General features: G+C 36.4%; 1 protein-coding gene across 1 annotated transcript in view; it reads left to right on the top strand.

Moving 5' to 3' along the window:
• The window catches only part of LOC145693356 (uncharacterized), a 1,437,468-nt gene that overhangs the window by 406,496 nt on the left and 1,006,376 nt on the right, over positions 1 to 24,596 (top strand). Inside the window, exon 10 of the mRNA XM_081769283.1 lies at positions 18,636 to 18,843. Coding sequence (XP_081625409.1) covers positions 18,636 to 18,843 — 208 coding nt within the window. The remainder of the gene's footprint in view (positions 1 to 18,635; positions 18,844 to 24,596) is intronic.

Consider the following 24,596-nt stretch of genomic DNA (forward strand, 5'->3'; position numbering starts at 1 on the left):
CTAAGATAACTAGCGTTTCTTGTCAAAATAAAATTATAAAAAATCCGACTGAAATTGCAAATGCTTTTAACGATTACTTCACGAATGAAGTGGAAAAGCTTATCACTAATAACGTGAACAATAAACTATCTAGCAAACAATACGTTAGTAGACATAACGATATTTTCGAAAAATCATTGTTCTTGCACCCAGTAACTAGTCAGGAAATCTTAAATACTACATTGAAAATGACAAATAAGAGTTCTTCAGGATATGATGAAGTTCGTGATAAAATTCTAAAGCAATGCTCTTGTGAAATTGCTGATATCTTATGCTTCATAGTAAATAACTCATTTAGTAGTGGCGTTTTTCCTGAGGCATTGAAGCTAGCAGTTGTTAAGCCCTTATATAAAATTGGCAAGAAAGATCTTACATCGAACTATAGACCAATATCATGTCTGTCTACCTTCTCTAAACTTTTTGAAAAACTTATGTATATAAGACTAGTTAGCTTTCTAAATAATTTTAACTTAATATCTCCTGCTCAAAGTGGCTTTAGATCAAATAAATCTACTGAAACTGCTCTTTACTCTTTTCTCTATTCTGCTTTAAATTCAATAAACGCTAAGAAATATACAACCGGCATATTTTTTGATCTTAGCAAAGCTTTCGATACAATTGATCATCAAATTTTACTTAAAAAATTGCAAGATTATGGTATTAGGGGAAATGCTTATGAGTGGTTTAAATCGTATATATCCAACAGAAGGCAAACTGTTGAAATTAACTGTCAAACTCGAGACACTCAGGGAGTAAGCAAATATTATTCAGATACCAAAGAGTTAAAATTTGGAGTTCCTCAAGGTTCCATCTTAGGCCCTATTCTATTTTTAATATATATAAATGATTTGCCACAATGTTTAGACTCTGCTAAAATTGTTCTGTATGCTGACGATACAAATATATTAGTAACTGGAGAAACTTACGTTGAGTTATGTAATGCAGTAGATTCCACCATGTCTGCCATCAGTGACTGGATGGATAGAAATAAACTAATACTAAATACAACAAAGTCTTCGTGCATGTGCTTTCAAGTAGCAAAAAACGAGATAAGAGAACGCCCTTGTGTAACAATTAACGGCAAAACGTTGAATTACGTCTCGGATATCAAATTTCTTGGTCTTTGGGTGTCAGATACATTAGATTGGAAAATTCACATTCAAAAATTATCTAGTAAATTGGCTCAAACCTGTTACATGTTAAAGCTTTTACGAAATAGTGTCAGTCAACATGTTCTGCTCACAACTTATTTTGGACTTTTTCATTCTAAATTGAAATATGGTATTATATTCTGGGGATCTACTGCACTGCTAAATTCCATATTTGTTTTACAAAAGAGAGCTTTAAGGTTTATGACCGGAAGTAAACCTCGAACTTTTTGTAAACCTCTATTTAAATTTTTTGAAATCTTACCTCTTCCATGTTTATATATATATGAAATTCTAAAATTTGTAAGAAAAGATATACAGATAGATACAAGCACCTTCCGGTTGAACTCAGATATTCATATGCATAATACAAGACAAGCGTCTGACCTTCATGTAGAGTCCTCACGTTTAAAAGTACATAAGAATAGTACATTTCCTATAGCAGTGAATATTTATAACAAGCTTCCTTCCACTTTAAAAAACAAAACATCTGGTTTCAATAAAGCAGTCAAGTTCTACCTACTCGAGCACTGTTTCTATTCTGTAGAAGAATATCTCGCCTGTAGTAAATAATGTTTAAAATATATATATTTTGTATATCTATAATGTAAGGTTTTATTAACTGTTATGTTGTTTTATATCGATGTATGTAAATTAGAATAATGAAAAATTGTACCTTTTTTTGTTTTATATAAATTCACACTATTTTAATATTGCATGTAGATTTAAATCTATACATATGTACACATTCAGTGTTCTTATGACGTGTCCAACTCATACGTTCACGTTGTGAACAATTTGTATGAAAAAGGATGAAAATAAATACAATACAATACAATACTTCTTATCCTGTCATACAGCACTTCCATACGTAACACCAGAGTATCGGACTATGTATATCACTCACAAGTTGAATAGATGCCTACTACAACATAGTCACGCTAAATGACGCCATTCCACAACAAAGCTGCAAGACAGCCTTTTGCTAGCCACTCGCAATTGGCACACAAGGGACGGTATTTCCGCAGTGCGCGACCAAAGCATCATGCCCTTAGTGAAAGTACTATGATCTACGTACGTGCTGCTACGTGTACGCAAAAGTGCCACATTCTCTTTCTTCCGTGTAGGTATTCTATCCAGCTCCAATACTCCAGCATCCAGTAGGTATTACGTACATTACAGCATCGAAAAAAGATTTTCCCCTATTTTTTGAACGTAATTTCTACGAGCTTTCTTCTAGGAAATTTCTCCAAGCAGTAACAAAATCAAAATGTAAGTGAGTTACACTAGGACGCTATTTTGGTATATTCACAATAGCAATGTAATTTTTCATAGTTTAGTGGTAAGGGGCGGTTTGCCAACTTCAAGGGAGGGGAAAAGCTCCTCGAAAGTATCCCTGGAAGAAGATTCGCCTCACGGATAAATCTGTCCCAGCGCACTTCTTTGTATCATTATGCAATGTGTCAACGTGTGTTTTGTCCATTTTTGCTGCTTCTGTTCAGATAAGTACCCTATTCAACGGAATTACATGTTACGGGGAGGAAACCCCTTTATCGCAGCTTACATTTGCCCAATATGTATTCACGCAATGTCTGGGAATCCCTGTGTCATATGGAGAATCCCTTGTACATTCGTTCACCACGTATGATTTTTGGATTTTTGGATACTGCATGTTAAGTTTCTTTACATGCCGCCTGACTGTCCTATGCATAGTCGTTTTAAACCTAATCTGAATCAGAGTTATTTTCCCATTTTCACACACTCGTAACTTGGACAGAAAGCCGTTCATTTATCATCCATCATCATTAGCCTAGAAGATTTAATTGTGATACGTTAAAAACTTCGTTTCATTTAAATTTCTCCTCCGAGAGTTTATTCTGCACTGAGACAAAATAGATCACTCACACATGTGTATCTCTCTTTCTTTCGAATTCTAAGTGTTCTTGTAACTTGAAAGATGTACTATTATTCCTGATTGTTGGAATCTTATACTTGATTGTTGTTCATTTCCCTCATTCAACGTTTCATAAAATACTCGAAGGAATATTCCTTTTTCTTTGGGAGTCATCCTTGCGCCGCCACTGCACTATATCCGATTGTGCACTAATGGAATCTATGTGGAATTGATGTACTCTTAGCTTCACAGTGCTGAAAGTGATGTTCACAATCAGCTATACAGCGATTTATTTGCTGTACATAATTATGAGCAGCAGCATCAAGCGGTGCCACGTTGGGGTTCCAGAATGTGGTTGTAATACATTGCTTCATGTTGCGAATTATAGTTGGCTAACTGACATAAACAGCCTTCCTTGGACCCTACAAAAAAAATCCATACAAGGTCGGGGGACTCTGCGGATTGGAACCTCTCCCGATCCAATGTTGCGGAGATAGCATGCTTAACTCTTACATACAAAAGGCAGCATTATGTGTTGGACAGCATACTAATTGAAAGCACATAATCTGATATATATGGAGAGAGAAGTGTTCCAACAATGGCTGCAAGTGGTGTTGCAAGAAATCACGGAACATTGTCACTGTTAATTGACCATCAAAAAACCACGACACAATGACTTGAGTCCCTATAATGCCGCCCCACAGATTAATGCTACATTGTCAATGCCGATTAAATTCTTGAATCTGGTGCGGATTCTCGGTGACCAGTAATGTGAATTATGGAGATTCACATTCACATCGATGCAAAATGTAACTTCAATAGTCCATAAAATGAAGACTACAAAATTTGAATGTTCTCGCAGTTGGTTGATTACCCAGTTGTCGAACAGAAACCTTAAATTGCAGTCAGCATCACTTAGTTCTTAATGCAGACAAATATGGTAGAGATAAAAATTGTATTTCTATAGAATACGCAGTACACTATCTTGATCGATATCTCACTCTCGGTCGATCTGTCGCGAAGATACATGTATATTACCTGCAACAGCTGCAAGTACATCAATGACAACGTTTCGCAAACAGATCTTCTCAGGTTAGCAGACAAGTAAATCGAGTTGTTTCTTGCAACGTTTCCAGGCAGACATGGCCCTCTTCTTCAGGCAAATATGATGAGGCAATGGAGTACGTGTAATATATACTTCATGTGTGTGTAGTTGAACTCTTCTGATTGGTGGCTGAAATGTCGGCTTCTGATTGTTGCTTGAAATGGCTGGATATGATTGGTGTCCATGTTTTACTCAGTTGGAATCCTGTGTCTCTGTTAAGGTTCGTTTTTTTCTTGCGTGATTACAACAGCTTATTTTATCCTTCTATCCCAAACTCTTGAGTATTTTGCTATTATTTTAGTATCTGTGAATAACATCTTATATGTCTAATTGATACTATGTTCGGCCAGCCCGGATTTTTCTGGTTGACTTAATCTGATGAAACTGTTGTGTTCTTTGCATCAATAGTCCGTCCTGTTTGTCCAATGTATGCCTTGCCGGATTCACATGGGATTCGGTAAACCCCTAGTGTTCGAAGGCATAGATCATCTTTGGTTGGTGGTAGTTTTTTTTTTTTTTTTTTTTTTTTTTCATTTCTGCTGGAGGTTTATATATTGTTCTGATATTGTACTTAGCGAAAGTTTTCTGAGGTTTCCAGAAGTGTTGTCGATGTAACTTGGAAGAACACAATCTGTCTCCCTTACAACGGCAACATTTCTGTAAAGCTCAGCAGACTTTTTTTTTTTTTGCCAAGCACAACATCAGAAAATACATAAACTTCCAGCGAAAATAATAATAATAATAATAAAAAAAACTTACTGCGACCAGCCAAAGGCGATCTATGCCTTTAAACCTCATCTCATATGAATGTGGCAAGGCATACGTTTGACAAACAGGACGGACCATTGAAGGCAGATGCAAAAAACACAACAGTTACATCAGTTAAACCAGTGGTGCCCACCCCCCCTTATGTCCATGACGCACCCCCCCAATTGTCTATCCGTAGGTGTTCTTCCATGAAAAAAATCTTCTTTTCGATTAATTTTACCCCCCCCCATCAAACGTATTTATATAGATTTTTAACCCCCCCAAATATTTCAATGACGCAGTTTGCGTCATAGCCCCCCCTTGTGGGCACCCCTGGTTAAACCAACCAGAAAAGTCCGGGCTGGCTGAACGTAGACACATAAGATTTTATTCACAGATACTAAAATAATAGCAAAATGCTCAAGAGTTTGGGATAGAAGGATAAAATAAGCTGTTGTAATCACGCAAGAAAAAACGAATCTTAACAAAGACACAGGATTCCAACTGAGTGAAACAAGGATACCAATCATATCCCGCCACTTCAAGCACCAATCAGAAGCCGCCATTTTAACCACCAATGAGAAGAGTCCAACCACACACACATGAAATATATATTCCACGCACTCCATTGCTTCGTCATATTTGCCTAAAGATCAGGACAATGTTGCGTTGCAAGAAACGTTGCAAGAAACGTTGCAGGAAACGTTGCAAGAAACAACTGTATTTACTTGGCTGCTAACCCTAGAAGATCTGTTTGCAATACGACGCCAGGAAAACTTCAGTGGATATTTTACACAACGTTTTCATTTTGTACGGCTTCTCTCTGGACACCATAGGTTCGACGAATGTTTTCTGTCTGCCACAATCGTGCTGCTAATCTCCGCAGAAAATATTGTAGGAAATACTTTGTCCTCAGTGTATAATCGAGATGCAACTCTATGATTTCCCGACATTCCCGACATTCCCCTAGTATAATTAGCGTTTGGAATGCCTCCAAATTCGTATACGGTATGAATATTATTATTTACTACCTACACTTTTTGCTAAAATAACTTAACCACCAGCACAATACAAACGCTCTATATCACTGTTGAACTGCAGCTCACGTCACTTCACGAGGTTGTAATACACCAAGGCAATTGAGCTCAATTCAAGACTCCTTGTCCAGCACAAAGACCACTTTAACACTCTGCACAGGCTACTCACTCTACGACTCTTTTACTTCATAGCTTCATAGCTGCTTCTCTCTGTATGGCATAACAGCAATCGCATGTCCGAAGCTACACACAGTACGTATTAAAAAGAGTACTGGGTCCTCAATAGTACCAACACGCAGCCAATTGGCATTGTTTAACGAGTGTGCTGCTCAAAACGACAAAACGGTTCACAGAACATACTCTTGGATTTATGAATGATTTCATATTAGATATACAAGTGATATGTCGGATGTAGATTTCATGATCTCTCTGGGTTATCTTTGGCATAATCTCCGATTTAAATTTAGTAATTTTGAGATTCAAATTTTCAAGGTTAGATAAGATCCAAAAAGTTTTTTTAATGTCAATTAGCCAAATGTTAATAGTAAGCCTACATGGCCATCAAATAAAGTGGTCCCCAATCAAACCAACTAACATAAAGTTAAACCACAAACAAAAAGATTTTTTTTTTAATTATAAAGCAAATAAACTTGATTAAAGACTTCTTCATATAATGCTCGTATAGGCTTAACTTACAAAGTCTTCTTGGTCACTCATTATAACTGCTGTTATAAATGCCACACCATATTAGAATAGACCCACTTCACGTATATATTAAACTTTCAATACATCGGAAACACTTTTAGTGTGTAACGAGGCAGTTTAATTGTTTTATATTAATAAATTTTCGAAAATTATAATACGACATTGGTATCATGTTCCTCGTTGTGAGTACCCCTGATCATAGTTATCCGTCCAAGTGGGCTTCGTATTTATTTTCTGCAACTCTTCTGGCTACAAAACTCTTTGTTCCAGTTCAGTGGGAGTTGGGAATACTATTTCATGCAAATTGTGTGAAGTGGCTCTCTTTTAACCGTGCCCTTGAATCTCACATTTTCACTCCATCACACATTTCCCACACTTTCTCATATCTCGTCTAAGTATCTAAACACTGGATCATTGCTTGATATGTCTGTGTTCGAAAGTTAGTTCCTACATGGTGGGGCTTCTGTAGAATTAATACCGCTGTACAATAATCTAAGATAGCGGAAGATTGTACGAAGAACTCAAATCCCAATGTCAAATCTTCATTCAATCCCTCAATCATACCAACAGTTGGGTACATCTTTCCGTTTACAATAACTTCTAGCAGAGTTTGCCCTTTAATTGCTGCAATCTTTGTACCAAAGTAGTAGTAACTTTCAAATTATTTGCCTTAAGGAATAGTGGTTGGCAACCTTTTATCCTGTCCGAAAGCCTACTATTTAGGGCTGAGATTGAAGCACCTGTGCAAAGTAGCTTATTTATAGATTGAGCATAAATTATCACATTTATTTCAGGTGATGTTACTACATTATTCCTCGCAATTAAGTCCTCTTTTGGGTTCCAATGATGATCAAAAATTCAATTCCCTTGTAAAATTTCTTTAATTTTACTTTTCTCCCATCTTTCAATATTAATGCAATGGTATATTTTTTCTTACCAGAACTAGTCTTAAAATACTGTGTGCGTTTTATTTTATTTTATTTTATTTTATTTTAGTTTTCACATTCATTTTCATTGTATGCAATAATTTCGACTTTCACTATCATCTCACGAATTAAGACTATCGTTGATTTTGAGCAACATGGAGATTTGATGTTATCTTTGAATATTAATTTCCTCCATTCGATATTAAGGTTATATTGAAACGTACTACTTACAATGCTTCCGCAGTGAGTGGTTGAAGACTTGAACAATTATTATCGATGTTCCCTCGTCCATTCGGTACATTTCTTGTTTATTGGCAACCCTGTGAATTGCTGGTACTGTAACTCTCAAATACTTAAATTTGTTTTCCCGGACGTATGCATACCACCTCCTGTTTATATCCCGGGTATTGTTTGGGGAATTTTCACTCCTAGAATCACCTTGAGCCTTCGGCTTGCATCTATTCTCAGTGGAAGAGTGATGTTCAGCACGTGTAGAATGACCTTTCCTTCTACCCTTACCAATGGAATTTGTAATATTCGTTCTTTTATCCTATATTCTGGTCTCCATTGTAGATGTCGTACTTAAGGAACGTGAGTGCTTACGTTCCTTCTATTTGTTCTTCGAGGACGGGTGTCATTCTTGTGGAGTAGTTGATACATTCGACACATAATGTTTCTCCGAGTTTGGAATTCTTCCTTCTCGTAATTGGGAACTTGAACTTCACCCACTAAAGCCAACAAGTCATTGAGTTATTTCGGTTTGGCTGGAATTACAGTATGAAAAATGTACTGTGGGAGCTTTCTGGGCAATAATTTTAACTAACAAAAATCTTCAAATGGTGGATCGAATTTTGGTTAAGGATATTCAAGAGAAAGTCTGACGGACTTCATGCATTTTCGGTTCAAAATGACTCGTCAGCAGATTGGCACGCAGTATTGCAACCATTCCTGACTTAAATACGTTTCACCAAACAAGATCACGAATTGCTGGTGGTTATGATTTTATGATGCATTACCTTAAACCATGTAACGCCTGTCCTTTCAAAGTTCGACGTATAAATCGTATCATTTGCTACGCCAATGAAGGCAAAAGAATTATTAATGTCCATGAGGAAGCTATATGTTTGAGTTTCTTCAGCTTTACCTCGTTAATTCGGCAAGTTTAAATCTTGATGAATAGAAGAATTACTCACTGGCGCCAACTGTGCTGCCTGACGATCTAGTTGCAAAACAAATGGTGCAGAGTGCATTATGCTTGGCGAAACTATTTCATTAGGATTAATACTACTTGTGCATGAGGGTAATAACCCGGTCCGGTGGAATGCCAATTTGAGAGAATAATTCTCCACGGCTAGATTCAATGATATTTAGTCTAGAAGAAATCATTTTTTCTATAGCTTACACTTTTTCATTGGTTCTCGATCAACACTTTCAGTGGTGTTTCGTAACTCTTCTGTTACATTCGGTGGCACAGAGAGAAATTTACTGCCGCTGCGCGCTCTTTTTTCCTCTACTTGCCTTATTACTATCTCATTTTGTTTTTGTAAAATAACCACTTTATTGCCAAATCTGTCTTAACTTTGTCAATGTTTCTATCTGTATTGCCTAAATTTTCCGTTTCTTGGCCTACTGCTCCGTTCAGCTATTGTATAATATTTTTTAAATCATCGTGAAATTGTTGCTTAGTGCTTTCTAAGAACCTACTAAGCCTAGTTTCTAAGCCTTTCTACGCGTTATCTAGGTCTCTCCTAGTGTTTCGGAGTTCTTCATTTTTCTGTAACTTACGTAGGTAGAATGTAATTCTTTCATTCTACTATCTAATGCCTGGTGGGTTTGCTCTAATTTATTCCTTAATTCTTGAACTTCTTTCCTAATTTCTAACTGATAAGTTTTGAGTTCATTTTTCGTATTTTACTCTGTTGTAATTCTTCTTGTGAGTTTTCTGTTTTCTTATTTAGATTCTGCTGTGGTTTATCTGCCTTATTATTTAGCTCGTCCTGCAATTCCTGCTGAGATCTGTTTTATTATTTAATTCCTGCTACATTCTCATTCGGAGTTGTAAAGCTGGGTCTGATTGACACGTAGTTGTTCCCTGTATCATAGGTGGTCTTGATTAGACAACGTATTAACTGTGTTATTACTGATTTCTGCACTGTTATTTCTCAGCTGTTCTTGGGTTGCATATTCAACTACTTATTCCGCTAATAATGAAGTTTGATTAAGTTTTGGTCATAATCTCTAAGTTATTGCTTCATTTTCCTCGTTCGTTATCTCGTAACCACCATAAATTCTAAAGTAAGTGAAATTCTCTACTGTGAGAAAAGAATTCTAAGGTTTCTCTAAAAATTATTTCTAACTCTCTTTTAAATTTACCCTTTTGAACTTTGTACCTTTTTTAAATTTCTGATTATTGACACAAATTAACGCATATGTCAAGGTTTTTCTTTCACATTACCAATGCTTTTGTAAAGTATAATTTTGGAATAAAAGAGCACATTGCACGAAAATTTAATATTGTCTGTAGGCAATCACACTACTGGACAACATTATCTCGAATATCGCTAACCAGCGTATTCGGCGGTTTGATACATGGTGTTTAATAGAAATAATTAACCAGTATTAGCACTGCATTCACGCAGGGCGCTAAAAATGTTAAGAAGTGTGTAACTTATGTGTTATGGCCCTTACGCATGGATGGGAAAATTTTTATGAAATGTACTTCATGCGTGCATCAGCTCCTACGCTGGGGACCAAATTTTGTGAATGGTCCTTCATGCGTGGATCAGCCCTACGCTAGGGGGTAAAATTTTTGGGAATGTCCGGAAGGAAAAGAGAAGTCTTAGCATGTAAATCATATTTATAAATTTCTGTTACTACCCTTATCCAGAGGAATGTTTATTTATCTATTTAATATGAAAATATTAACTTGCTATATAGAATTCAATAAAAGTCAAGAAAATTTATATTGATGTCGGTAGAGCCAGATTCAAAATAATTTCCTTCTTTACACTCCTGAAGGCATGAATTTCTTATTTACTGTTGGGTTACCCCTTTCGAACTTCAATATTTGTGTGTATGAATTATACTATCATCTTCAGTGTGTGAAATGATTTCACAGTTCTCAGTATTATTCCGGAGTTTATAGTTCAACACGAACTGACGATGAATTAACTTATCTTAAAGCTAAGTAGTCCATAACTAGTGCTGTAAATAAAAAAAGAAATAAAATAAAATAAAATAAAAATTTTAAAAAGTTCATATTTTCGAAGAAATGTACCTTTTTTTTTTGTAGAAAAAACATTGCCTCTTGTTTTTTTCTAAATTTAGTTTTCTTAAATACTTAGTCATTTGTAATGTATCTAACGTCTATACAAGTAAGAAATATTTTTATGTAGGTAATTACCATAAAATACAACATAAATTAAACGCTAGATACTCATACGGTACAAATATTTTACAATATGTATGAAAGTGAAAATTGAATCTGAGTTTCACCTCCCACAGTTACGCCGGCTAGGCTAAAGGAGACGGGCACAATATACATGAGTAGCATACCTACTAATAGTCGGGGTTTCAGCAATCTTTCACCAATGTCAACCGAGAAATAAAAGTATATATATATATATATATATATATATATATATATATATATATATATATATATATATATTTCGAGAAAGCAGGCCTTTAATAAGTACGAAAATAATATCACGTACAGTGTAAATGCAAATAACTTGTCTAAAGATAAAAACTTAGTAATTTGCCTACTAGTATTTTTCTAAATATCACACATAAATAATTTCTCGACTAGATATATGTGATATGCAAGGCCGGCAAAATGTGTCATAAGTATATTATTTAAAAAAAAAAATCTTGTTGGAAACAGACTTCATGATGATAGTAGTGAAAGTGACTAAGCTGACCTTCCATTAAATTTACTAAGCTGAATACTACCTTCATAAATCATGTTTAGGTCGCATTAGTTTAAGGTCACATGGACAGTACTAAAGCAAATGGCCAAATAAATCCCAGCATAAACTGCTTGATTGTTGTCAGCTAAAGGAACTCAATTCTCGAACACCTCTTACATTTAGTTATTTATCACAGTTCTTATATGAAAGCTAGTCTTGTCTTTGTCACAAACAAGTTCCTTATCATTGAAAGCAGGAACAAGTTTTCTTTTAAAAAATATATAACAGATATAGAAGGAAAATCAAAAAATAAAGATAAAAAAGCTAGTTGCACTGGAATGGGAAACTGATATATGGAGATTGGAGCTCGATATTGGATTCTATAAAAAAAGGTTACCATCATTCAGGTGTGTTTTCTTTTTTTCACTAACATAATATATTATTATTTAAAGAAAATACAGACACAACGTGCACTTTCCCTTCCGTCCTTGTTCATGCTGGAATAGAATACTTTAAAAAAAAATGACTTTTAAGATTTGTTCTTTCTGAAAAAAAAGGGGAGGCGTTAAATGATGCCATTGCATGGGACAGCAAATTGCCTAGGGCCTCTGATTTGTATATACAAGACATGAATATAGAGTGACATAATTTAAAGCAATGCAGGGTGTTTCAAAATGAATATTACGGTTTTGAAACTTTGCAGTATCAATTACAATTAACTTACAGTTATAAATAATATAAAATGAAAGAGCAACTCAAATAGTTTTTTGCACACGCACGCACGGTTTCGTTTGTTTCCTGTTAGGAAGAGTTAATATCAAAGATGGCGACTAGAGAGCAGAAAACGTTTTGTGTTTTATTTTTGTAAAGACTGAATCTGTAGTTACAGTGCAACCGTCTGTGTGAAGAATATTAAGAAGACGCTTATAACTATGTCCTTATCGTTTGCAGTTGCTACAAGGTCTAAAGCCTACAGACTACGGTTTACGATTTTGCTAATAAAATATTGCTGCATGACGATGAAGATTTTCTGGATCGTGTCGTATTCAGTGATAAATCGACATGTCACCTAAGTGCTAATATGAACACTCATAATTTTCGCATCTGGGTATCAGCAAATCCTCAGAAAATGGTGCAGTTGCAACGAGACTCTCCTAAATTGAATGTGTTTTGTGCCATATGGCAGAAAGTTTATGGCCCTTTCTCGCTATCGACTCCATGTGTGCCGTGTGACGAATAGTGCTCACATTGAACACTTGTTGCAAAAACTGTTTGAGTTGCTCTTTAACTTGATGTATTGTTTATAATTGTACTTTAAGTTAATAAGTACTAGAAACTCTTTAAACCTGAATATTCATTTTGAAACACCCTGTATTTCTCAGCAACACTATTGGAACTAAGGTGTAAAAAGGAGGGAAAATTTTTCTTATGAAATTATTAGAGACTATTACTAGTCAAGTCTATAACTACTACAACAACACGAGTTACTAGTGAAGAAAATGTAATCAAATGTACAATAATCACACAATTTTGCTCGTATAGGTACGAAAGAAAAAAACAAAACAAAACAAAACAAAAAAAACAAGGATTTGTATGTTACGAGGGCTTCGACTCAAGTTCTCCTGATTATTTTGCTTATCTGCAACATAAATCAATAAATAATAGTTACCAAAACAACAGACATTAGAAAAAAAACGATGTTTTTATTGAAAAAACTTCACAGAAAGAAACCGTGTTTTCATTTAGTACAACCCTATCCATAACTAACTGTTGCCTATTGGCGAATTAAAAAGTAAAGTTTTGTTACTCAAATATAAATGCTACATCAAGCACTCAATAACCACTGAGTGTGAATAAAGGATCTACTTCATCTCGCAAGATCAGCTACAAACTCTGAATTGCTAACTCCGAATTGTATTTCCTATTCCAACTAAGAATCTCCGAATTGACTACGAATGGACTAAAAAGAAGAACTCACGAAAAACTGTGCAGAACGGACCGAGAACTACCGAAGAATTAGTTTACTTTTCTTTTTTTCTTTTTCTTTTTTTTAAACAAACAAAACTGTTCACTCATTTTTTTTGGAACAGCATGTTTCCAGTCCGAATCATGAATTCTTTTATCCTGTTTTAGTGCCTTTTATATTTGTGGTCGGGGCGAGGTGAGCCGTCGCACTGTGGTCGGGAACAGAATAAACGGTCAAAAATCGATTTTGCCTACTTCGCCTCCTATGAAATCGGTATTGATATTTGATTATAGGAATATCTCCGGCTTTCAAATCCAGAGTTTCAGGACATAGGCATATTTTCGCTGTCTATAAAATGCATGTAAACATGAACAAATAAAAGTGCCGAAAAATCATTAAAATATTATCAAAACAATATGATATGTTTTAATCCTTTATATCGTTTCTGACGTCGATGAAAGCGGTTGGATAGTACATTGGACTCAAATACTTGTGTTTAGTGAAGAGTTTTGTTTGTTATATATTGTCATATCATTAATATGATAGATTTGTTAGTGTTACCTTCAAGTTACATATACGCTGATGTTACTAGCTCTGCAGTCTAAGCTTATCCTTGCTTATCTGCAAAATAGGGTTTATTGAGTTGTCCATGAGTAGCACAAAGGTTGAGCATTGGAAATAGCTGCACTCAAGTGCATCTGGAGGATTCAGCCTTATCTAACTGGAAATGCGTATTAGCAATGTAGTTGTGGTCGCAATCGAGATCTGAGCCTTATAAATCGAATAGGCATATTGTCTGGTACGTAATTTGGATTGCCCTTCATCCCTGAATCAAAGTTGTAGTGAAAGCCATGCCATGAAAGACACTGCAATCATATATATTGCAGTGATAAACTATCAGTCATGTGGGCTTGCTGCACATTACACGTCAGTGCACTAGTATACAAGATTCTATGCTGAATCTTTTAATAGTACCGAAACAACGTAATCCTTAATTACACTGCATTCCAGTAAGTATTAGTGTTTTTTCGAAGATGGTGCGAGTGCAAAACCGCAAACTTTAATTTTGTATCCTAAGGCTAAACACACATTTGTTTTACACCGTCTATTTATTAGCTACATATTGTAAGGACGAGTCTTCGCCCTTACTGTATATATTAATATTAAATTAATAGTGAAGTATAATTATGCTGTTTAAATGTTTATAAAGGTAAGTCTGGCCAGACGTATATATTCTATAGTATAATTAATAATTATATTCATATATATGTATACATGTTGATAGGATAAAATATTATTTTAATGCTTATTCTTGTAATTGTATATATATGCTGCGTTGTGTTTTCTTGTTTTTTTTAGTTGCTTAATATTATTCGTTCAAGTTTTTTTTATATAGTTTTTCTAGTATGCAATGGAAAATTCCAGAGGGTAAAGACGGTTGGAAAATATTTTCAAAAGATTTTTTGCGGATTCATTTTAGCGAAAATAAGAAACAGCATAAAAAAAGGATATGTTCGCTCGAAGATATATAAGCGAAGGGGGCCATTACATTGTGCGGGGAGTTGGGAATGAATCTCGGCTGTTAGAAGCCTCCCGTCGTTGGTCTAGGTCATTGCCTCGCCTGGATTTTTTTTTTTTAATCTTTCCTATCTGTTAAGGATCGGTTTGAGTGCTAACCGAATGACGTAGAATTAAGTTCTCTGGGGCCTGAGTGATGGCTGTAGTTAGTATGGAAATTTAGTTTCAGATAGAAATAAGCTTGAGTGATAGCTTGTCGGGATGAACGATTCTCGTAATTTTCTAACTAGGAGAAAGTACAGATGGTGATCAGAAAAATGGAAACACCTGTAGTTGGCAACACGTCAGATGTATGGGTTGGCAGTGGTGTCGTGGCGCCCGCAGCGCCGGACCGCTGCTGGTGGTGTGTTAGGTCGGTCTCCATACTACGTCAGGCGCAGTGGAACAGCAGTGTCCAGTGGCTGCAGCAGACGGAGGTAGTGTAAAATGGGAGACCTCTCAAATTTTCAAAGAGGGCAAATTGTTGGTGCGCGGTTATGTGGAGTGAATGTGACGGCAGTGGCTACTGTGTTAGGTGTGTCGCGTGGGACAATGTCGAAGGTGATGACGGCCTACACAACACACGGGAAAACCACATCGGGGAAGCGGAACAGTGGGCGGAAGAAAATCATGAGTGACAGGTCACGCCGGGTATTAAAGCGCATTGTCACGCAGAACCGTCGTGCCACTGCGGAGCAAGTGACGGAGGAACTCAATCAGCACCTCCCCCACCCTGTTTCGACAATCACAGTCCGCCGCGAATTACATGACATGAACTTACGGGGTCGGGTTGCACGGGCCAAACCGCTCATCAGGAACCATAACGCTTTCGCACGCCGCAAATGGTGCCGCGACCATGCAACTTGGACCGTTGAGGATTGGGAACGTGTGTTATGATCGGATGAGTCATCCTTCACCCTATTCCCAACCACGGGCCGTGTTTATGTGTGGAGAACGCCCAAAGAAGCTTATGATCTGCAGTGTATCCGCCCAACTGTGAAACATGGCGGCGGCTCGGTGATGCTGTGGGCCGCCATATCATGGTTTTCATTGGGTCCGGTGGTCACACTTAGCGGACGAATCACTGCCAACGATTATGTCGCAATTTTAGGAGACCACTTGCATCCTATTGTCCGGATGTTGTTCCCGGACAATGACGCCATCTTCCAGGATGATAATGCACCCATTCACACAGCTGTCGTTGTTGCAGCGTGGTTTGAGGAACATCGAGATGAAGTTCAACACCTCCCCTGGCCGCCCAATCCCCAGATCTCAACATAATTGAACATCTGTGGTCCGTTTTGGAAACACGACTCCGGCGACGATTTCCACCTGCATCCTCTCTCACAGAACTGGCCGATGCCCTGCACGAGGAATGGTGTAAAATTCCACTTGCTAACATTCACGACCTCTATGCCTCCATTCCACGTCGCATCAAGGCTGTTCTGAAAGCGAAAGGTGGCCCGACACCATATTAATCTGGTAAGATGCAATTTCGTTCAGGTGTTTCCATTTTTCTGATCACCATCTGTAGGATATTGGGAATATTAATAAAAAAAATAATAAAAAAAAACCTCTGGGGCAAACTTCATTAAGGTACTTTTTTAGAATTTTTATTTTTGTTAGGTCAGAGAAACCTAAATGTTGGTTTTCTCTTTGGACTGAGTGATGTCCTTTGACATTTCTGTTTTTTTTACGGAAGGTCGGAGTTAGGCCTTCCTGATAGATTTAGGGTAGGACTGAGCTGTGAAGAGATGACTGATCGGTGAAGTCTGATTAGAGACTGATAGGATGTTGTTGTGCTTGAGATTCAAACTTAAGAGACAGGGCTCCTAATCTAAAGAGCCCTGAATAGATTTATTTCGCTAATTGGAGAATTCATTTTAATTAAATTTATTCTGAATTAATTACTGAATAAAGATTGTTCTTTACCCTGAATCTGGTTACAAGTTTTATTGAGGGGTATTCACCTGAGTGGCTTGGATTTTTTAAAAATTATTATCTATGTTAGTGTTCCTAATTGTTAATATCTCCTAGAGGAGCCTGAAGAGACGTTAGAAGAGACCAGCGTTAGAAGTTAAAAAAATTAAAAGGTTGAAGGAACCACTACAACATACAATCAGAGGGAGAGCACATTGAACCTGTAACCGCTTCTTGGATGCATATTAACACCTGTCATAATTTCGTACTTGCTAGCGACGTCCAATTCACATAAGGCATCAACATGTTACGTTCTTAATTTATAAACAATATATATGATTCACCATGGTGGATTTCAAGATGGCGGCTTTCATTGTTCTGTGTTCTCCCCAATTTCTCCTTACTTTTATTACTCTTCTATATTGTTCCTTTAGTTATATTTTGCAGTATGTGACGTTTATGCGAGGGGTTTCCACATTTTTAGACCACCTGTATATATAACTGCACGTATTGCATTAGGGATTCTTCGGATCACTTTCACAGTAGTTGCAATCGATTTCCGGCGGCCAGTGCAGCCACATCTGTAAAAGAAGCCAGTCATTCAAGCCCCATTCACATTCACATAGCATCCACATAACGCAGAAAGTCTAAAGTTGGTCAGAAAGCCAGTCAGAAGCCAGATCAGCTGCGCTTTATGAATAATATTTCAGTAATCGCCTGGAAACAATTTAGGAATTATATGCATGTATTCGGCAACAAATACAAACTATCATCATCACCATAATCATCATCAACATCATCATAGGTATTCTGCCATTGTTGGCAGGTCACTAGCCGCTCCTGAGAACCTTCCATGATCATGACACGTCCCTTTCATTTTCAACCAATGTCTCAATCAATTTTTCTTCGTCTTTTCAATTACATCTAAAATTATCGCAGTATTCCGAGAGGTGGTGATATTTAATGAGAAAAGCAAAAAGGGTAATACTCATCGTAAAATATATATAATAGAGTTTTTAACAGAACACATGTTGACAAGGCCGCTCATGTGGTTTCCAAGGGGGGCAAGTATAAGCGACGTTTCAAAACTAGTTTCAGATTTTCCTTTAACTAATATAACAATTCTATTCTATTTTCGATATTCTTAAGTACAATTTCCTCTAGGGGGGAGCGCCCCATCTTGCCCCTACCCCTGATGGGCGCCCTTGCATGTTGAAGAAAACTCTACTGTATATCTTTTGCGTTGAGTATTAGCCTTTCAACAATTCCAACACCCTATAATTTGTTTCGTTCTCGACCCAGCTAATGTCTACATAATTTTGACAACTATACATGAACTCTTTGTGTATATCTATATATCTATATATCTATATCTATATCTATATCTATATCTATATCTATATCTATCTATCTATCTATCTATCTATCTATCTATCTATCTATCTATCTATCTATCTATCTATATATATATATATATATATATAATGTATGTGTGTGTGTGTGTGTGTGTGAGAGAGAGAGAGAGAGAATGAATGAATGAATTTGTATTAAGACATTTGTAAAAAAAAAAGTCATTTGAAGCATCATATATTAATAATACGCTGACTTCATATCAATTATAAAAATACAAGTCATGTCTACTACAATTATCAATTAATTTACGTAGAGTTTGTTTTCCAGGGAGGTAAAGGTCGCCCCGGACCACCTGGACCACCTGGTCCTAGAGGATTTCCTGGTCCTACTGGACCAAAAGGACTTGATGGTTTCCCTGGAGAACCTGGACCTCGCGGACCAGCAGGTCCTCCCGGTGGACCAGGAGAACCTGGTTCTCCTGGTCCTGAAGGATTTCCAGGGGAGAAGGGTCAGAAGGGAGAGCCAGGTCTGACAGGTGAGTACTGTAGCAAGATATTAAGGTTACATTTAATTGCATTTTAGATATAATAAGTTGTTCAGACATTTCATGTTTTCATCGTTAGTATCTGTATAAACAGTGTTTAGTTTGATGGGAACACTCAGTGTGAAACTGTAATGACTTTTTCAGGTCAGCCATCTGATTCAGGTTTTCCCTGGAATTTCCGGGACTAGGCGAATACCGGAATAGTACCTACAATAGTGGTCCCAGACCGCTTCCTTCATTCCCGCATTCCTATCTTTCTTTTCAATTCCCGGCAGTATGATCAACGATGGACGAGGTCCCTCATACATGACAGGCTAAATGGCCATATGTGCCGAAAACCTAGAAATCATCCATCTAATTCCTAAGCCTAATTCCCCTTTTAGCTATACTTTGACTTTTTCGTTTGTTTTATAAGTATACGAGTACACAAAACCAACAAAATCTCTTCCAAATTAAAATTTTCTGTCGTAGCTTTCCATCCGTCTTATCCAGACTGTGATGTTAGGTTATGAATTTTTCGAGCTAATTACTAGAGTAAAAACTAATGGTTCCTAATATTTTTTGACTAACGACACACGTTACTGAACGTGCACGACACCGCGACATTTGTTTGAGTATTTAATTAACAAAATACTGTAAAGCTACAAGTTTCAATAAAATAGATACCTATGTAGTACTGAGAATTGTTGCAGCCGCTAGACGCGTTGAGTCGTACAACCTGTCTCAAAATTATTTCAACTAATTACTAAATGTTTAACGATTTTAAAACCCTAAAATATGAAAACCGTGAGTATCAAATAAGAATATGGATATTTTATTGTACTTGCCTAGACAAGGCATGCATCTTCGCCACACACCCTATGGGACTGTGCCAAATAGTGATCAGCTCAAGAGTCTTGGTCTTGAAGTTTTTGCAAGTTTTGCATGCATGACCAAGACCAAGACCAGGAATCCCGATGCAAGACCAAGACCAAGAGTCTTGCACAAGCACCGGTACTTGATATTTTATAGAATATAAAAAGGGAGGAGAAAAATCATTACATCTTTCATTTGAATTTCTTGGCTTCTGTAAAAATACCACTGGAGTGAATGTGTTCCCAGTAGTTTATGCAGTCCGTATGAGTCGATCTGCCCCTGTAGCATGGAGCTACAGTATGTCGTTTTCTGTAGATATTGCTCGTTTTCAAGCCGCACAGGTGTCATGTTGCGCCATGTGAGCTCTTTTGGTGGGCAAAAACCGTGTGCATGGGTTTTCTCGGGATTTTTCCGTTTCCTTCTACTTTCTTCATTCAACGATTTCAATCATTTCTCATCATCACCGTCTCCCTTAGCCTTGGTGCGTAATCGTGGGACGTTATTTCATTTCAAAGCATATTAGTGGTGTTCTTCTTCCACAACTAAAGAGAAATGTAGTATTGAACATCGGTAATTGCGTACATCATAGGTGCCGACTGCATGGCCTTGGCTCCGAGACGCAAGCATCCGTTGGATTTGTTTTTCGAAATAACATTTTCATGACATTGACAAAAACTTAGTGCATGTGACCGCACGTTTAATTTCATGGGCAGATGCTTATACGTTGAATAATTGTTTATCAATATAACTTTTAGCCTTCTTAGGTATACGGTACAAAGAGGATTGAGCGATATAACATTATACTACAACTATAAACCTATATTAAAAAATTGATTCCAGTGAATATCTTAGTGTGTATGCCAATATGTTCTAATGTTTTTCATACTAATTTTGTGAAAAGTTATATTTTAGTTATAGTGTGTTCCAGAAATTCTTTTAATACTGAGATAGATTCCGTAAAAATAAACCTATTCTGTTTCCTTCCAGCAACATGAAGCCATAACATTTTATGAAAATCCCTTTATGTTATGACGCTGAATTTTAATGTCTTAATAAGAATTTTTTCACTGCCTTTTGTAGCGAAGATGCCTACGAAAGTTTATCGTAACTACTTTGTAGGGAATTTAGTTTTGACGCTTCAGGTACACCAAAAAGTTGTAATTTTCTGTTTACATCCCATGGTTTCTTTCGCTAGGTCTTATGTATTTTGTATTGTAGAGACATAATTCCATGATGCTACGACAGGATTCATATTTTGTGTATTCACACGTTTTCTTTCTCCTAGATGGAGGACCGAATGTCGGTATGTTGATGTTTCAGGGAAGGTGTGTGCATATTACTGAATACAGGGCTCATAGTGGTCTCGTCTCTTCAAAATAGTTGAAGAGTGACGAAAAGCACATGAAAAAGTGACCAAAAATGAGCAAAATCTCATCAAAAAGTAAATTTAAACCTAGATGCCAAACTTGGGCTTAATTTAAATTTTACGTTCTTTTTCGCAACCAAAATAGTGCCGGCTGGATCACAGCTGAAATACGTAATGCTTTAACATGTTAAGATTAAGTCAGTGTTGAGAGAAAGAACTTCTACCAGATTTGTAATATACGTGACACTCTGATGAAGACGAAACTAGGAGCACGTGACGAAACTAGGCACGAAACTAGGAGCCAAATATTACTTACTTTAGCCTTGATCATTGTAACGATCAAACTTCTCCCTGTAATTCTATTTGCACCTAAGTGCACAACGAAATTCATTTATTCGACGACCTAGAGAGAAATTAGTGCCCACTAATAAAGGAAAACACATTTAATCTAGGAAAAATACAGAAATAAAAACATATTACGCAGTAATTTCGCCGTGCCAATTCAAAAGTACGCGAATAATAATAATAATAATAATAATAATAATAATAATAATAATAATAATAATAATAATAATAATAATAATAATAATAATAATAATAATAATAAGTATTATTATTATTATTATTATTAGTAGTAGTAGTAGTAGTAGTAGTAGTAGTAGTATCAGTTGGCCTCTTTTCTGAGCTAAATTGAGAAAAAAAATATAATATGCTCCGTTATTGTCATTTTTTCTATTACTAAAGCGATCTTTAATACCGGTCGTTTATTTGTTAATAAAATTTTTATAAATATTAATATAAATAATAAATATTATTAATGTTAAAGTTTATAAATATTCCCATTAACTAATCGGAAAGATATATATATATATATATCGCCTTCCCATTATGTATATATATATAAACATAAATAAAGTTAATACGTCTTGAACCACCGTACCAATCTAGATAAAATTTTCAACGTAGATGAAGTACGAACCCGGGAAGGGTTTCCTCATCATTTTGATTGTGTAACTAAAGGAAGGAGAAAGGACAGCAACATTTAAAAGAGAACGAAAAATGACCGATATTAAAGAGCGCTTTAGTAATAGAAAAAAAATGAAATGAAATCTTTAAGTTTTACGTCCCACGCTTATAACGGTTAGGCTAAAGGAGACGGTGATGATGAGTGATGAATGAAATGGTGGAATGAAGAAAGTGGGAGGAAACGGGAGAACCCCGAGGAAACCCACGCACACGGTGTTTGTCCACCACAAAGTTCACTTGGCGGGGGCTGGGATCGAACCCGGGACCCCAAGCACCAGAGGTGAACGCTCTGCCACTGAGCCACCGTGGACCAGTAATAGAAAAAATGACAATAACGGAGCATATTATAATTTTTTCTCAATTTAGCTCAGAAAAGGGGCCAACTGATAATAATAATAATAATAATAATAATAACAATAATAGTAATTATTATTATTATTATTATTATTATTATTATTATTATTATTATTATTATTATTATTATTATTATTATTATTATTATTATTATTCGCGTACTTTTGAATTTGCACGGCGAAATTACTGCGTAATATGTTTTTATTTCTGTATTTTTCCTAGATTAAATGTGTTTTCCTTTATTAGTGGGCACTAATTTCTCTCTAGGTCGTCGAATAAATGAATTTCGTTGTGCACTTAGGTCCAAATAGAATTACAGGGAGAAGTTTGATCGTTACAATGATCAAGGCTAAAGTAAGTAATATTTGGCTTCTAATTTCAGGTGGCATGACAGTGTAGCGGTAACGTAATGAACTTACGACTAATACGGTTGTCCAGCATAGGTTCGAATCCTGTTGCCGCCAAATATCCATTTTTTACAAAGTGATAGTGAAGAATCGATTTCTCATATTAGACGTGCAATGCTTAAGAATATGGAAGCAAATGCTTTTATCATGATAGATACCATTTACGTTGGGAAAGGGCAAGGGATTTACCAAGACATTCGAACCACTTCATTGATCTGCAGTAAACACTTTTCGTGTTATCGTTCTCAGAAAGAAATATTACAGCATTTGTTGGACAAAGTTGGGGTAAAGCAATCGGTGGTGTTGTGGTAAAGTACCAGACTTCTAAGCGAAAAATCTAGGTTCGATTCCCCGTCAGGTAATAAAACTTTTTCGCATAAAATAATGGCTGCAAAAAGAGATTTATCTGCTGCTGGAGAACTTACAAAGCATCACCGGCGAGAATTCGAATAAACAGTGTGTGTGTTCTTCATCATACACTGTGATGATGAATGTATTTAATATTTAAATTCGTATCTCTCTCTCTCTTTCTTTCTTGACGTTTCCCTATCCTGTCTTTGCATCTTTCACTTCTCTCCCGTCTCTCTCACGTACACACGCACTTCATGTGCGTGTGCCTGTTCCAAAGTTAAAACGGAGCAAGAGCAATAGACCTGGGCTGGAAAATGTAATTAACTGCCAACTTCAGCGTCGAGTTTTTGTGCTCTGGGCTAAACATCTCCAGTCCTGGTCTTCTCTGAGAGAAATACTGTTTAAACGCAAGGGAATGAGCAAAATATCTTTTTTATCATCTGGGTTACCGAGTCTCAGTCGAATTATCGAGTCACTACGGCTTTGAATCCTCGACCAAGTTGTGGTCCATAAGCTAGCCAACATCATCCGACTGACACTATGATCCGCTTGAGCTCTAGCGTGTTTATTCATCTGTGCAAATTACAACGTTATATCCGGAAGGAATGAAATTGATGCTGGATGTTCGGAACAGATACATCTTCGGAAAAGACTAGAAAATGGCAACCTCTTTGGTTATTTGAAAACAAAATTTTATTTGTACTACTTCGACACAAATTTGTTTCCATCCTATAATTCAATGTGATTTATTCATAATCATCATCATAGGTATTCTGCCCTTATTGTCAGGTCACTTGCCGCAACTGAGAAGTTTCCATGTTCCACGGTACTTCGCTAACTTCTTTGTCATCACGTATGATCTTTCTGTTTTTATATCATCCATTAATTGTAGTCTCCTTCCCTTTCCCGCCATCACACTTTCTAGGACGTCCCTCATGATACATTTTTTTCTTAGGCAATGCCCCAACCGGTTTCTCTTCCTCTTCTTAATAATATCTAAAAGTGTTCTTTTCTCCCCCAACATTTCTAACACTCTCTCATTCGTTTTCCGTTCGACCAACTAATTCTTTCCATTCTTCTCCACACCCACATTTCGAAGGCTTTCAATCGATTTTCATTACTTTTACATAATGTCCACGTTTCCGCCCCATACAGTACAAGATTCCACACGAAACATTTTATGAGTCTTTTTCTCAACCCTTTATTCAAGGTCCCACAAAACAGACTTTTCTTCCTCCTAAAGGCTTCTTTCACCATTCCTATCCTTGCTTTTTATTTCACGTTTGCACTTCATGTCATTACTAAGAATACTACCAAGATATTGAAAACTATTCTCTTGTTCTATTTTCTCCCCTCCCATTTTTATATTTGACAGAAACCCCTTT

The sequence above is a fragment of the Thermobia domestica genome, chromosome 8 (genome assembly GCF_964235325.1).
Source record: "Thermobia domestica chromosome 8, izTheDome1.hap1.1, whole genome shotgun sequence".
In the NCBI taxonomy this organism is placed as follows: domain Eukaryota; kingdom Metazoa; phylum Arthropoda; class Insecta; order Zygentoma; family Lepismatidae; genus Thermobia; species Thermobia domestica.